The 16,783-nt window shown below is 33.9% G+C and overlaps 1 protein-coding gene across 3 annotated transcripts; it reads left to right on the top strand.

The window, feature by feature from the left end:
• The first annotated feature begins 2,888 nt into the window (after positions 1-2,888).
• LOC132049483 (protein fluG-like) lies at positions 2,889-16,192 on the top strand. 3 transcript variants are annotated; one of them, XM_059440308.1, is made up of 17 exons: positions 2,889-3,148; positions 5,737-5,988; positions 6,859-7,141; positions 7,216-7,321; positions 7,542-7,698; positions 7,936-8,031; positions 8,227-8,275; positions 8,897-9,168; positions 10,059-10,231; positions 10,919-11,039; positions 11,109-11,161; positions 11,313-11,442; positions 12,314-12,459; positions 13,856-14,044; positions 14,226-14,458; positions 15,263-15,405; positions 16,084-16,192. In XM_059440308.1, the coding sequence occupies exons 4-17, from the start codon at positions 7,266-7,268 to the stop codon at positions 16,144-16,146; spliced, it is 1,881 nt and encodes a 626-aa protein (XP_059296291.1). In that variant the 5' UTR covers positions 2,889-3,148; positions 5,737-5,988; positions 6,859-7,141; positions 7,216-7,265; the 3' UTR covers positions 16,147-16,192. The 3 variants fall into 3 exon arrangements, with proteins under 3 accessions (XP_059296291.1, XP_059296292.1, XP_059296293.1); XM_059440309.1 differs by lacking the exon at positions 5,737-5,988; XM_059440310.1 differs by lacking the exons at positions 2,889-3,148; positions 5,737-5,988; positions 6,859-7,141; positions 7,216-7,321 and adding an exon at positions 7,439-7,459.
• The last annotated feature ends 591 nt before the right edge of the window (positions 16,193-16,783 follow it).

Here is a 16,783-nt window from a genome sequence, read left to right as displayed (position 1 = left end):
ATAAAGAATAGCATTAGATTATGTGACATATTCATAAAAGTATTATTCTACTTATAATGTTAATGAACTTAAATAAGAATCTATAAATACCTAGGTTAATAAAATAAATATTATATATAATATAAAAATATATTACATAAATGGAGGATTGAAATAATAATGGTGAAATAGACATTACATAGGATAAAGGGAAAAAAATGTCTATTATTCAAAGTTAAGGGGGAGTTTTATCTTTAAAGCAAAATAAGGGGTGAAGATGATTTTCCCTTCACTTTCTTTTCATTATTATTTATTAGGGAGTGGTACCGTAGTACTAATGTTTATTTTTGTCCATTTGTAACGTACATAATTTTTTTAATTCATTTTTTGACTCCGTACTAATTTCTTGTTTCCTCATTCATGCTATGCAATATAATAAATTTTTTTTGGTAATTTAAAAATGATAGATATAGTCACATATATTAACATGACAGTGTAATTTAGCAATATTAGTATAATTTATTTGATTATAATTGATTATTAAGATTTGTTACGTAACGTTAATGTAAAACTTCTTTACACACGTCTAGAGAAAGTAAAACTCATAAAACTATTGTTGTACTCCCTTCGTCCCTTTTTTACTTATCATTGTATTGAGACAAGCGAGTTATAAATAGGATGATAATTTTACTATATCATTCCTAGTTATTACTAAGTCATTTAATGTGTGAAACCAATCAAATATTTTAAAAGTTATATAACCACTAACAATTCTTTACAATTTCTAACTAAATAATTAACAATAAGGGTGAAATGGAAACAAAATAATAAATTTTTTAGTTTTTTAAACTAGTCAAATAAAGATGAACAACTATTTTTAGTATACCGAACAAATTAAAATGAACGGATGGAGTAGTATTTGACAAATTATTCGTACATTTAAAATGTTAAAATATTTTTTCTTTTTGGAAATAGTGAAAATCTCACGTGGTTAATAGTCAGCACTCATTATGAGGAAAATTACTAATGGCACGATATTCAAAGCAGAATAAGACAAAATGAAAGCTACGTATTAGCTGATTTTGTGTGAAGACGAAAAACCAGTGGCAGGATTTTTACTACTCCATCCGTTCACCTTATCTATCAAATATTTCAAAAATAAATTTTCACTCTTACTTATCATTTTTAGCATATTAAGAGAAAATATTTTTTTTATTTTACCCATAGTATTAATTACTCACTTCAAATTATTTTTCAAATTCAATAAAAATAAGCATCAATTAATATGAGTATATTGGTAAATTATATACTCCATTTATTATTTCTTAAATAACGTAAAAAATCTAAAATGGACAAGTAAAAGTGAACGGAGAGAGTAGTTCCAAAAAAATAAACAAAAGATAAATATAAAAAATAATGTTATTTCTAAAAATCGAATTTAAAATACTAGAGATAATTTTAAACATCCTGAATCACTTAAGCTAACTTTTTACATTTTTTCAGAATATTCAAAAGTTAATATTTGTACATAAACATAGAAAATGAAGAGATTTACAGAGCTGAAAAAAGCATTAGAGACAGTGGGAATAGTTGATGCTCATGCTCATAACATAGTGGGACTTAGAATCCACCGTTTTTTTTCCTGCACCGATGGATTTTTCTAATAATTATAATTTAACGAATTGTAGTAGCTTGTAATTGTATTATTAGCGGTTGTTATTAAATTACTGTGTTATGCTTTAGGATAATACATTATCTAGAATCAGAGACGGAACTAGGATTTAAATTCTTGGGTTTAACCTTTTAAATTTTTTAGCATTGAACCATTATATTTCTAGAGTTATGGGTTCATATTTACTATTTATTGTAAATTTAGTAAATTTTTACATATAAATTTGTATACCGCATCAAAAGTTTGGGGTTCAATTGAACCCCAAATTATAATGCTCCATCCGCCCCTGTCTAGAATCGGTATTAGCGCACCGGATCTCATCAGAACTCCGACATTAAGCGTATTTGGGCTGGAGTAGTACTTGGATGGATAACCTCCGGAAAAGTTCTTGCATCCCTAAAAAACTCAGACCTCACTTTGTAAAATTTCACTAGATATGTTGTTGTTTTTATTATCTAGTTTGTTACTTTTTAATTTTGTGCCAAACTTATCTGCATGATAATGATAATGAACGTTATCCATGATTCTGCATAAGTTGGGACCTGGGATAAGCAAGTATATTTATTTGATATGATTAAATATTCTCGATAGTTTTTAGACTTTATGGGTATAAGTCATGTTCGATGTCTGATTTTGGAAATAGTGAATCCCACGTATCACTAATATGAGGAAATTAATTAATGGCGCGATATTCAAAGCACATTAAGACAAAAGAAAGGTACTTTCCTTCCTTCCATATTACTCCCTCCATTCCATATTAAGTGATCATTTAAGCTTTTATTTTTGTTTCAAAAATAAGTGACGCTTTTAGGATTTTAAGAATATTTTTAGATTCTTCCAAAATTGCCTTGTTTAAATAATCAGATTCATTAATCACTACTCAATACCCAATGTTAACTTAAAATATAATTAAGGGTAAGTTGGTAAAAACACTCCTAATTTTTTAGGGTGAAAGCGAATTTCTTAAGGGGTGTGCATCAGCTAAAAGAGTCACTTATTACGGAATGGAGGGAGTAATATTTCACATTATTAAAAATATTTATCTCAAAATATTTATCAATTTACAAAATCAAGATATAATTAATTAAAGTTTTCCTATTTTGACAATAACATTAATTATTTTTAAAAATAACTAATACCAATAAGAGTACAATTTATTGGGGGTAATATTATAACAGTACACTTTTGTTGACGAAAGCAGACAAGTAATTCAGGATGTAATAGTACACACAAGCCACTTGGCAAGATTTTCTTCTATAAACAACAAACTGTAAAGTCCAAAACATAGACTCTGTATTAGCTGATTTTGTGAAGACGAAAAGAAAGAAGAAAATGGAGAGATTTGCAGAGCTGAAAAAAGCAGTAGAATCAGTGGAAATAGTAGATGCTCATGCCCATAATATTGTAGCACTTGAATCCACTTTTCCTTTTCTCAACTGCTTTTCTGAAGCAGCTGGTGATGCCTTATCCGACGTGCCACATACCATCAACTTCAAGGTCACTTCTTCTCCTACCCCCCCAACCCCACCCCCACCACCCACACACACAATCTTTTTGCCATTTCTAATATTATCCCAAATGGCCCTTTTATACATTATTATACACTTTTATATAAGGTCGATACATTGTCCAGAGTAAGTGTATAATGTTGTATATTGTATGTATAAACACTGTTGGAAAAAAACAATGGCTATGCGGATGTAAATTAAAAGTATGGCTACGTGGATGTAATATTTTATGCTGGATTGTATATTATTGAAATTATCCCTTCAATAATTTATATGGTAGTTTTAGATTACAAAAGGGAAAAGGGACATTTGATGCTTAAGCTATAAAGGGAAACTTACCTAAATGTACACTTCACCCATCTAGTTTACCAAACATGGCCGAAGTATACATTTCCTATACCCTTCGGCTGTATAGGTGTGTATATTATATGTATATTACATGTATAGGTATATATCGTATATGTATATTTGGTATACTTTATATACTACCCTGTGTATAAATTTTGTAGACTAGATGGCCGAATGGTATCTGACTGTAATTTTCCCAAAGCTAAGTGTGTAACATACTAAAAGTACTCTGAGTAACTAGTAGTAGTGGTAGTTGTTCACATACCATTTTAAATCTTTTATCAAGGGCAAAATGGGAATGTCATGATTAAGGAGTTTTTGGATTTAGAAAGGTGATATTCTTTTTGCAATGGACGAATAAGGAAAGGGTGTCATGTAAAATGGAATAGAGGGAGTAGTGACTATCTTAATGCTTTATTATAGTAGGTAAGAACTGGAAGAATACTTCTTGTTGTGTAGAAAAGACATAACTTTCTTGTGTAAACGGAAATGTGAAGGCGTTCTTGAAAACTTTGATTTTATTTGAAGGCACAACATTTGAACTGTATATGATAAAGAAACTAGTTGCCCCTGGTGTATTGAATGCTTCTGCAAGTAGCATTTAATGGTTTTCTGAACAATGACAGATAATTTGCCTGATTCTCCAGTAGTGAGATGGGGTCTTGCTCTTCAAGTTATGGGCTATGGCTATCTCATTTATTATAATATATTGCATACATTGCAGGGAAGAGATAAGAGGCCCCTACGGAGAATGTGACATCTTTTGCTTAAGAAATTAGCTGACCAAAGTGTACCCATTTCTGATCTGTCATAAATTGCATTTTGCTGGTTTCATGTTGAACAAATTCTAGATGCCTAATCGACTTTTTCATGCCTGATATCTGATGCATCATGGTGGGGAATTTTAGAAAGGACTGATTCCACAGCAGTTTATTGGGCCAAGTAGCACATGTTTAGGGCCAATAAGGGTAGAACAATTGTTAGCAATAATGGGGTTTTAGCTTTCCTGTAAGCGCAAAAGGGGCTTCAATTTGTACTTGAAATAGAGGTTGAAAATCAGGGGCTGTTGTTAGCTGGAAAAGCAGTGGAAAAACTTAGGAAAGGGAAACAAAAGAAAAAGGAGAACCCTAGGAATCAGTCCTCGGGTCCTTAGATTTGTATCAAACAATTCAGAGGAAGCACATTTGCCTATAAATTTTCTGTTTTAGATGAACTGAAAGCACTGCAGCATAGGGAAATTTCAGTAGTCCAGTTGGGTGGTTACCTGACTTTACCTTGTTGGTGATGGTTCGATTCCCCGCCTTGTAATCCACCAATTTCCCCTTTTATTCTTAAAAAAGACAAAGCACTGCAGCATATATGTACAATTCCATAATCGTTCACAAGCCAACTAGGAAATGAACTCTAATACCTTAAAATGCCGTTACTAAACAAATCTAACTTATTAAAGCTCCAAGTAGTCTCTTCTGACTAAAACTTTTAATTTTCAGCTGATTTCACAAACCTGCAAACTGCCTATAACTTTCAGAAAACTGTAAGATACTAAATAAGAATCTAGAGAGAGTGAAACACAGAAATGAACTCAATTCCATAATTAAAAATCAAAGTATGATAGGTCCAAAATTCACACATTTTTTATGGTTGCTTTTCTTTGAGTGCTTACAGACGGGATGAAGATCATTCCACACACTTGGGCAAGATAGAAATAGAATTTCATTTCTCTCAATTCAGCCAGTAGAAAATAGTTGTAAGACAATGCTGTTAAGGCCAATAAATTAGCTATATCTTTGTTTACCTTGAGCTTTTTGACTAAGTATTGGAGGTAGCTTAATCCTCACTTTTTCAAGGAACAACTATCTTAGTGTTGTATCTTTCCATTTCATAAATGTGATATAAGTCCTTGCTTTTATACTGTAATTCCATATTGCATCCTTTCTTGGGAGCGGGGTTGTGTTTTAAATCCGTTAAGCTCAATGATGTGTGTGCATTTTAGTGCATCTGGGATGAAAAGGTTTTACATTAAAGTTTTACTGTAACAGTTGCAAATTATTTTGAGATTGTGATTACTTACATAGTTTCTGGTCAAGGACATGTGCAAAGGTCTTCCTGTCATTATCTCATTACTTATTTATGTGACATTTATATTAGCTTGTCATTCTTGAATCTAGTTTTTAGGCATATCTTTTTGCTCTTTTCCAATTCTTCTTACATTACGGTTTCTTCTTTTAGAGAAGCCTGAAAGAAATCGCGGGAATATATGGCTCAAACTTATCCTTGCATGCTGTTCAAGAATCTCGCCAGCAGTTTGGGTTGGAGCCGAGTGCTGCTATTTGCTTCAAAGCTGCAAAAATCTGTGTCTTACTTATTGATGATGGAATAGAGTTGGACAAAAAACATGACATCGAATGGCATAGAAATTTTGTACCAACAGTTGGTAGAATTCTACGAGTTGAGCGTGTAGCTGAAAAGATTCTTGAGAAGGTAATATAATAATCATTATGTTGTATACTGCTATTTGCTCATGGTGTTTGTGGAATCACCGGGGCAAAATGGATAAACACTGTGCTTTGGTAGTTGAAATGTGGTACTCAGTGAAATCATAATTGTTCTAGTGTCAGTGAAATCTTAATTGTTCTAGTGTTGTTTGGGTGTTCTTTCACCAGTTAGTGCTTCTCAGATTAGTAGACCCGGAGATAATGCACATATATCTTGGTTAAGAACTATACTGTCTTTTTCATTCCAAAGTAAAAATTATTACAATATCTTTGCACATTTTCTCCAGAGGATTTGCTTCCCTGCTTGCTTGCATTTGCCTGAGCTTTTCGTTAGAGTTTGGTTAATTTGAGTTCCCATGCAGACTGACAGTTCTAAAATCAGATGCCCTTTCATCGTTCTCGGTGACTAGAAATGAGTTGAATTTCTTTTCTTAGAACAATGTCAATCTGGTGACAAACTGAGATTTTACTTGTAATTGTTATACCCCATTTAGACGGGCTAAATTAAGTACAACATATTGGAGATTCCTATTTTGTTTGGTGCTTGACTTTAATCTTTGACCCTTTAGTAAAGCAACCAGACATTGTAGGCTTCGTACATATATAAGGAGCTAGTATATGATATCATTTTATGTAACCCTGTTGCTATTGCTGCTGTTCATTGCACAATTATTAGACGGTGTTAAATTATTGATAGCTCTTTTGTTTTTTCTAACTGTTGTTATCAATGGCACAAACGGAGGGATCAAGCTCATTTTTTCTCATACTATCATCTTTGAAATATTCTTTCTTAACTCCTTCTACCCCTGTTTAATTTGTTTATCTTTTACTCCTTTCCTATGCTATTCTATTCTAGGGTTCAAATGGAACATGGACATTGGGATCATTCATGGAAATTTTCACTGATGAGTTGAAGTCATATCCTTTGATTATCTGACAATATATTCCGGAATATTGCAAATATGTATTTTTCTTGCTGCTAACTAATTATGGTTCCAAAAGTTTTTCCTGATCTTTCTATACAGTAGCAAATAAAGTTTTTGCATTTAAAAGTGTCGTAGCATATCGAAGCGGTCTTGCAATTAATACAGAAGTTACTGAAAAGGAGGCTGAGGAGGGCCTTATTGATGTTTTATGTGGTGAGTTTTGTGAGATGTGGAGTTGTAATGCACCAGAATTGAGCTTGTAATTCTGATAGTTTCTGTGCTTCCAGCTCGGCATCCCATCCGAATCTCAAACAAGAGCTTCATTGATTATATCTTCATGCATGCTTTGAAGGTGGCTCAAAGTTATGACTTGCCAATGCAAATACACACAGGGTAACAGAAAGATTGTTTTTGAAATAGATAGCCTGGTCTCATTTTTCTTTCTAGCTTTTCTAAATTTGATCAAGTCAACCGTTTTTGAGCCTTTGCTGCTGGCCTGATATTCTTCTTATTCAAACTTACAATTCAAATGTGAGATGTATGCAATTTGTTTTTCTTTTTGTAGTATCCTCCCAGTTCTTATAAGCAACATTGTTTTATTTCTTCATTTCAGTTTCGGGGACAAGGATTTGGATCTGAGGCTAGCTAATCCCCTTCATCTTCGAAATCTTCTTGAGGATAAGAGATTCATGAAGAGTCGCTTAGTGCTTTTACATGCGTCCTATCCGTTCTCAAAGGAAGCTTCATATCTGGCTTCTGTGTACCCCCAAGTGAGATTTTTTTTTTTTTTTGTCCTACATCTGAAATTACCAACATGTTAAAAAATAAAAAAAAAAAAAAAAAAAATTACCAACATGTTACATGGAGATCTTATGTATTAACACAGTTTTTTTCTTGGAATTCTGTATTGCCTGCCACATAAGAGACATTTCAACATCTGTCAAGGATGATGAAGATGTATCTTTTGCCTTGATTCTCTCTAACAGGGCCAATGTCTTCTGTTACAGGTCTATCTTGATTTTGGGTTGGCAATTCCTAAACTTAGCTTCCATGGGATGATATCCTCAGTAAAAGAACTCCTGGAGCTTGCCCCAATGAATAAGGTTGTCCATGTATTTCAAGATACCCTCGAATAGTACCTTACCTTGTTCTATTTATGTACTGATGTACCTAATAACTTATCTTTCTAGTTCAGGCTGCAGATATCTGTATTCTTAGGCTGACTACTCTTTCAGAGCCTCAAAAATTTCTCCATCTAAGAGTGAAAATTTTCCTATGTAATGTTTGGATATCAACAGGTTATGTTCAGCACTGATGGCATCGCATTTGCTGAAACCTTTTATTTAGGTTTGTCCTGAATTCTTTTTCTTGTCTCGTATCATTAGAGCATGACATGACAAGCTTTTGTACCTACTATTGCTTTTCAAAAGATAATAAATTTTTTAGTTTCAGCTAATCCTAAACACCCGTTAAATCTGGCTAGCTAAAAAGTACAAAACAATTCTTGTAGAATGCCATGTCCTCGCTGCACTCTTCACTCTCGTTGGAGTTTCTACATTGGAGGATACATGTTTTTACGCAGACGATGTGTTTATCTTTTACTGATGTTTGATTGCTCCATTATGTGTGTCCTTCTCATTATGAACATTCCACATGTCCATTTCCTTACTACCTAACTGGATTATTTTATGCCTTGGAAATTTGAACTTAAGTTTATGAAACAATTTATTGAGTTATATAATAGAAATGAGAATCTTGCTTGATGAGGTGCGGCAAGAAAAACTTGAGGCACATTTATCACTTTGATCAAGGAAGGAAATAATTCCTTCAGAAGCTGTGAGGAAGCAAAAAAAAAAAGAAGGTTATTATCAAACGATAATACCCAACTTGGGTTGCAAGTTAGCTAAGTGAGTTATTCCTATTTTATCTTCTTTCTAATCTGTAATTGATACAGTCTGGACTTGACAGGTGCAAAGAAAGGGCGCGAAGTAGTGTTCTCTGTTCTACGTGATGCATGTGTTGATGGTGATCTTTCAATTCCAGAAGCTGTTACAGCCGCTAAAGATATTTTTGCAGAAAACGCAAAGCAATTCTACAAGCTTGACGTTTCTTCAAGATATTCTGTTGCAAAACCTCCTTTATCATCTTCCTTCCAGGAGCAAGAGTTAAATGGCTCATCGAAGGATGTTACCTTTGTTCGTATTATTTGGATAGATGCCTCTGGCCAGCATAGATGCCGTGTAAGCTTTGCCTTGTCCATTTATGTTACTGCTTTCCCCTTAAGATTATGAAATATTTAGTGATATGCTTTCCAATGCCTGCGTCCACCCAAATTTTTGTCCCACTGAAAGAAAATGCAAGGAGTTTGAACAACAAACGGAATTTAACTCAATTTGGGCTAGCTCCTAGTCTTTTAATTGGATCAAAACTTTCAGACATACTGGTTAAAGGATTTCTTTAAATAGAGCATCAAGAGCAAGTGTACAACTATACTATAAAATTATGAAATTGAAAGACTACGCAAACCATCTTACCACAAATAGAACCGTTAAAAGTAAAGATAATTCATTTTGGTGAAATTTGAGTATTCAATTTGTGAAAAAATGAACACTCAACTAGCATATATAGTGATCTTGACAAACTTCCGGTAATTTTCAGTTCTTCACTAGTAGTGATTTTAAGCCAAAGCAATTACAAGTCCAACCATGAATATGTTTCATTTCTACTTGTCGTTAATTTTGATTTATGGTTTAAGTTCTTGAAAAGAATGCTTTACTGGATTATTTCCCATATTCTGTTGTAATTATCAAATAAATTCAATAGAGCTACTATCACATAATTTGAATTGTTTTTCTTGGTTATGATTCCTTATTATTGGAATATCTTGTTGGCTATGATAATCTGAAAGTCAATATCAAATAATTCTATTGGGAATTTATGCAAATACCAAATATCCGCTATTGTATCTGATGTTTTATTTAGGTCAAGTACAACATGTTCATGCTTTACACTTTTCAGGCTTTTCAATTAATGTCAATACATGATATAATTGGACATTGGTTGAGTTTCTACTTTCTATGCTTTAGTCAAAAGTGGATTGATTTGTTTGTGACTTGTGCATCAATTACAGGTTGTTCCACGGCAACGTTTCTATAGTTCTGTGGAAAAGCACGGTGTAGGCTTAACTTGTGCATGTATGGCAATGAGTTCAACATCTGATGGTCCTGCAGTGGATACTAATCTCACCGCCTCGGGAGAGATCAGAATCGTTCCTGATTTATCTACCAAATGCAGACTCCCGTGGTACAGCTTGTTGTCTAAAAGTGTTTGAGAAATTCACTCTTTTAATAGGATTTGAGAATATAATTATTAATATATTATGGTATGGGATCAGTTACCTGGTCACTAAGAGTGGAAGCTCAATATAATGAAGCTCAATTTGATAGGATTGAGAAAATATTATTAATATACTAGAAAAATATTGGGATAACATAATGGGTACAGAAAATAGTCAAGAGAAAATTTGGATGTGAATCATCCTGACAACTCTTTTTACAGAATACTAGAGTTCTCCATTATCAGCTCTAGAAAAATAGATTTGGTTCTTCCATAGTGTGTGTTTTCCTTAGTTCAAGGTTTCATATATCAGTTGTTCTGCAGCCTCACTGCTCACTCCTTGTCCAATTTATGTGTTGTAGATGTCATCAAACTCAATTGTGTAAAGCTTTCAATTTAGGTTGAAACATTGATGCAATTCTTCCATGATGTCATGTGATATAGTTCGTGAACGTGTAGGAAACAGATAGAAGATCAATGTACAGTATTTACCTCTAAAATTTCACACATTGATGTCCAACTATTTCGGTTTTTCTATCTTGTCTATGACAAGTGTATGGACCTTGGCGTGGCAATTATTCAATCAAGTTTCTTTTTAACTTGATTTGATTTTGTTGTTTCCTGATCAAGTTTAATGTGCATCTTTTGATCCAGGGGAAAACAACAAGAAATGGTTTTGGCTGACATGTACATCGAGCCTGGTAAAGTTTGGGAATATTGTCCAAGAGAAGCATTGCGCAGAGTCTCCAAAATTTTAAAAGACGAATTCGACTTGGTACGTTTGATGTCTTTTTGCTCTACATCTGAAAAATCATATTTATCTAGTTTATATCTACTTGTTCAGGTCGTGAATGCAGGCTTTGAAAATGAATTTTATCTTTTGAAGAGTGTATTGAGGTATGTCCGTCAAGTTTTCCCGTAATAATTTTTATTTAGAGTTTCTTTTGTATTTGTGAGTTATGTCAGTCGAGTTTTCCCTTCATGATATGTGTGTTTGGAGATTCTAGTCTGTAATATGTTAGCGTAAACATATAATGAAATTATATAGGGATGGAAAAGAAGAATGGACACCATTTGACAGGACTTCTTACTGTTCTACATCAGCATTTGATGCTGCATCCCCAATACTTGAAGAGGTTTTCGCTTCTCTTCAATCATTGAATATTACGGTCGAACAGGTAATTTTCCATTTCCTTAACTTGCAAATTTGATCTTTCTCACGCTGTTTGCATACAGTACTGCAGATATAAGGAGAGATTTTAGCATGCTTTTCCCTTTTTAGTTCCAAGAAAAAGCTTAATTCCCTTTAAGAATAGAGCTCAACCGAAGGACTTTATGCAGTACTATTAATCAAATACCACTACTTAACAGAGAAAAATTAGCTACAAATGACTCTATTAATTCACAGAAATTGCTTATTTTACTTTTGCTAATGCACTCACCTCGCCAGAGAAGAAGCTACGTATCACAAAAATTGCTTATTTTACTTTTGCTAATGCACTCACCTCACCAGAGAAGAAGCTAAGTATCACAAAAATTGCTTATTTTACTTTTGCTAATGCACTCAACTCGCCAGAGAAGAAGCTAAGTATTTGGATCTCTTTGTTTTCCATTAACAAATGACTGTGGATAGTCAGTACCTAAAACAAAATTAACATGTTAGTGCTACGTCATGATTTACTAGGATAATTAACATCAACTACCTTTGGCCCAGCTCCTGAAAATGAAAGAGAAAGGAAAAGGAATAAAAGGGGGGAAAGCCAATGTCTTTCATGTCAATCAATCAGTAAATCAACTACACCTCAATTTCAAATTAGTTAAGGCCAATACTAATTAGTAGTCTTTTAAGGTAAATTAGGAATTCAGTCATATGGTCAACGTACATGTTCATAGATATTATGGTGTCATGGCATTACATTCCTGCAATATAAACTACATTATTTTTCTTTTTCCCTAAAGTAAGACTGATATACAAAATATATTTCATTGTACTATTTCTCGATTCAACAAAGACTCCCTCCCTGATGTTGTCTCCTTTAAATATAAAAGTTACATGCAGAAGCTGGGCACGGTCAGTTTGAAATTGCTCTGAGATACACAGAATGTTTTAGAGCAGCTGACAGCTTAATTTTCGCACGTGAAGTCATCAGAGCTGTTGCAAGGAAACATGGGTTGCTGGCAACATTTGTGCCAAAGTAGGTAGCACAAGTATCATAATTTCCCCACATTACTTTTAGGTGCATTTTTTTGTTTTACTTCTTGATGTGGATTTGCTTCTGCTATTTTTTTTTTTTTTTTTTTTTTTTTTTTGAAAGTGCTATTGCAATGGTACTTTTAGTTCCGCTTTCTGTATTTTCTGTTCATGCTTATTTTAGCCGATTGATCTTCCAATATGCTAGTTTCAACAACTCTCGTTTGACACACACCTTCTCTTTGTTTCCCGTGCCTCTAGTGAGTTAGAGACGGAGTTCGAAAAGGTCAAATCTTTGATGATTCCATTGTTTTCTTGGTTGAAGTGCCATGTATGAAATTTCTGCCAGAAACATTAACGAGAAGCATAATGCATTTTCCATTATGCTCACACTATTTCTTACTTTGATGTCTACCTTATTGGCTCGACCAAAATGTGTAGCAAGTGTACTGTCGTTCTCGTTCATCGAGTATGGTGTAGAGTTAAGAAACCTTTACCATAGCCAATTGATGGATGTTTGCTGGTCATAAGTTTAAAACATTTTTGGGATCTTTTCTGCTGTTTCGTTTCGAATACCTCTTCTTCTCATATTCTCTAGTAACTCACATGATATTAGTCATCTATAGTTCATAGTTTCCTGTCATTCAATCTTTACTCACACCTAGACAGTCCTATTTTATCTTCATAGTTACTCCTGCCTATTATGTGCCTTCCTTTATGCACCCTAATTTGTTCCAGTTAAACGCAACTAATAACTCCATCATTCTCGGTTATAAGAGAAAAAGGAACTCTGTCCTTCTCCCCTCTCAAGTCTCAACCCCTCAACCCAAGATTGAGAGATACTCGTGAGAGGATGAATTTATCTATATTGGAAACGGAAAAAAGAGCACATGCTCTCCATGCACGTTTCTCTACCTAGAGAGAAAAAAGTGAAGTTTTATATATTATTGTTGAAAGGGTTAAAGGGAGCCTTGGCGTAATAGTAAAAGTTGTTGCCTGAGACAAGGAGGTCACTGGCTCAAGCCTCGGAAACAACCTCTTGCAGAAATACAAAGTAAAGCTGCGTACATAAGAACCAATCTGGTCCTGCCATTCCCTGGACTCTGCATAACAGGAGCTTTGTGCATCGACCGACCCTTTTTATTATTGGAGAGGGGTCATAATGTTTAATGCAAGTAATTGTGTTTTATTTCTCGAGTAGTTGAGGTAAAAGAGTAAATAATGTAACTTTTGCATTATTTTTGGAATTTGCTTCTCTGATTATCCATTTACCTCCGATTGCAAGGCATTCATGTTACCTTTGGATATTTCTGTCAGGACCCAATTTCTGTAACTTCTACTGCATGAATTATTGCCAAGGGAGTCTTCTCAGTTTGTTGCCTTGTGACCCTTTTTCCTAGGTATGCATTAGATGATATTGGTTCTGGATCGCATGTGCACATCAGTTTATCCAGGAACGGAGAAAACGTATTTATGACATCTGGTGAATCAAATCGGTATGGGATGTCAAAGACTGGGGAAGCATTCATGGCTGGGGTGTTAAATCATCTTCCTTCCATATTACCATTTACTGCACCGCTTCCTAATAGGTTAGAGGTCTTCCACTATTCTGAATGTCCTGCTTCCTTTGTATCTATTGGTGATTGGTTTATGCTTTTTCCAGAGGCTAATTCTTCAAAATGAGCACAACTACCTGATAGCAAAGTCCTACTATGCACTTAACTGTGGAAAGATTAATGAAAATCATTTAATACTTCTTTCTATGTTCAGTTATGATCGCATACAACCTGGAACGTGGAGTGGAGCATACCTCTGTTGGGGAAAAGAAAATAGAGAGGCACCATTGAGAGCTGCTAGCCCTCCTGGAGTTGCACATGGCTCTGTAAGCAATTTTGAAATTAAAGCATTTGATGGATGCGCAAACCCATACCTAGGTCTTGCTGCTATAATTACTGCTGGAATTGATGGGTTGCGGAGAAACTTAAGCCTTCCAGAACCTGTTGGTAAGTTAGACGCCGTTTAGTAATTTTTTCGCTACATCTTCACGGTATATTAACCTTGAATTTTTTTTTTTTTTTTTTTTTTTTTGGGTCTTGAACTTTATGGTAAACTATAAATGCTTATATATGATCCTAACTTAAATGTTTTTTCTAAAAGAGTGCTGCTCGAGCACTATAATCTATCAGTATGTATACCTTAAATTGGGCATTTTAAATCAGAACAAGGTCCTTCCATGCCTCCATTTTAAGTCCATCTTTATTGCTACCCTTTGAATCTTGACACCTTTAAAGCATGTGAATTTAGATCAATTCCTAATGTTTGGGTGTCAATGTTTCTCCTCTCTTTGAATGTCAAACAAATATATGTTTGTTAAGTATTAAGCTACAGTTATCCATAATATTGGACGATTCCCCTGCTATTCACTAGCTACAGAAGGAAAAAAAAAAAAAAAAAGGAAAAGGGGGAAATAGAAAGAAGAAACTAATAACCAGGGATTCAAAAAAAAAAAAAACCTGGGGATTCTGTTAAGCTAAGTGCAAGTGAGTAAATTGTATCAGCCATTGAGTTTTCTTAGTTTGATTAGAAACGAATAGGGTGACGATTATTCTATTCATCTATGAGTACTTTTATATACTCAAAAGCACATGACTTGCAACTTTCCATGAATGCCTATTATAACAAAAATCATTGCTGATGCTTGCACTTACTGAAGTGAGTTATATAGATTTGATACCTCAATTCCATATTCACTTACGAGATATATTCTCTGTTATTCGTCATTCCATTTTTGTTTTGTTGTGAAACAGATGGTGATCCTGATATCCTTAAAGAGAATCTTCAAAGATTACCAGTATCTCTCGCCGAGTCTGTAGAAGCTTTAGAGAAAGATACACTTTTCCGAGATATGATTGGTGAAAAGCTTTTGGTTGCCATCACAGGAGTTCGCAAGGTATGTGGCTAAGGATACTACATGTACATGCTTGATAGAATTCTTCTTTTCACTTAAGAACTGCTATCCCTCAAGAATTTATCAGGTATAATGAAATAAGATTGAATGTGGATCATCAACATCATTAGAAATTCTTCCATAGAAGCTCATCTTTTATACCTTTAGAATCATTCGAGAACCCTTATTTGCTTTGATGCTATTCAGTTAGGCGTCAATAGGGTATGATTCCTATTGACCGGTTGGATTGTTTAAAGGCGTAAACTTTTTATGTGCAGCTGAATCATGCCTTAACAACCAATTTATTGACATAATGATATTCTCATTCTCCTTTTTCTTAATTTTGATACTATTATGTATGAACACAATTGCTAAAAGTAGCTAGTAGCTTTATTCTTTTGCAAAATCACAGAATCTATTACGAGTACTAACAATATTGAATAGCAAAGTGCAAGAACGCCATGCATTCTTAGTATGAAATCTGTCATTGCATGAGCAACAACAGGCTTTAATTTTGCTTCTTTTTCTTTTTTGGTTTTCTAAGCCTTTGGATTAGCAATTAGCATAATGGAGTAAACAAAACTTTGACAAAAGAGTACAAGCTTGATATTTAACTGTACTTAAAGTCCTTGTAATTCTCTAACAATTGTGGCATGCTGAGAATGATTTCCTGTTTTGCAGGCTGAGATCAAGTACTATTCTGAAAATAATGAGGGATACAAAAACCTCATATTCAAATATTAGGGTGATCAAATGTACTGTGAGATCACTATTGTTCTTAATTATTATTTTGCTGGCCAAACCCATCAACAATTGGTCAATACAAGCACGTAGTTTTAGGTCACTGGCTTTGTTAAAGTGCTGCTTGTTCCATTAAAGATCACTTAAGAGGCCATTCCTATTCCACTTATACACTTTTTAGATGTTATCGGAGCAAAACCAACACCCAAATCGTCTCCTACGTGGATTAAGTGGCCAATTAAATTGTACCTCTATTTAAATTGTGCCAACTCAATTAAATTGTGTCAACTCATTTTAATTGTAAATTCACTAATTTGTAAATTCGTGGAGTTTTGACCGTTAAAAATTGGGGCTTTTGGGCCGGTTGGATGCGCAATGAGATGGTGCCCCCTTTGGTGTTGGTTTTTTTGCAAATAAAGGCAAAAAGTTTGTCTAAGTGGAATAGGAATGGCTCATTTTAATTTTTTTGATTTCTAATAATTCTAAAATGGCCATTTTTATTTTTTAAAATGTATTTTTGTTTTTGAAATTTATTTTTCATTTTCAAGTGTCTCATCGACTTGTGGTTTGGCCTAATTATTATGACATGTGAACTGATTTTGCTGTGTCCTTTTTAATTTATTTCATCTAATACAATTGC

Source organism: Lycium ferocissimum, chromosome 3 (assembly GCF_029784015.1).
Source record: "Lycium ferocissimum isolate CSIRO_LF1 chromosome 3, AGI_CSIRO_Lferr_CH_V1, whole genome shotgun sequence".
Taxonomy (NCBI): Eukaryota; Viridiplantae; Streptophyta; class Magnoliopsida; order Solanales; family Solanaceae; genus Lycium; species Lycium ferocissimum.
This window is presented reverse-complemented; position numbering and strand designations above follow the sequence as displayed.

What these genes read in the sequence shown, in the direction of transcription:
- LOC132049483 (XM_059440309.1), top strand. Translation starts at nt 7,266, where the DNA reads ATGCATGCTTTGAAGGTGGCTCAAAGTTATGACTTGCCAATGCAAATA. An exon ending in TGCTGAAACCTTTTATTTAG is followed by an intron (nt 8,276 to 8,896) that starts GTTTGTCCTGAA and finishes TGGACTTGACAG; the next exon opens with GTGCAAAGAAAGGGCGCGAA. An exon ending in TAAAAGACGAATTCGACTTG is followed by an intron (nt 11,040 to 11,108) that starts GTACGTTTGATG and finishes CTACTTGTTCAG; the next exon opens with GTCGTGAATGCAGGCTTTGA.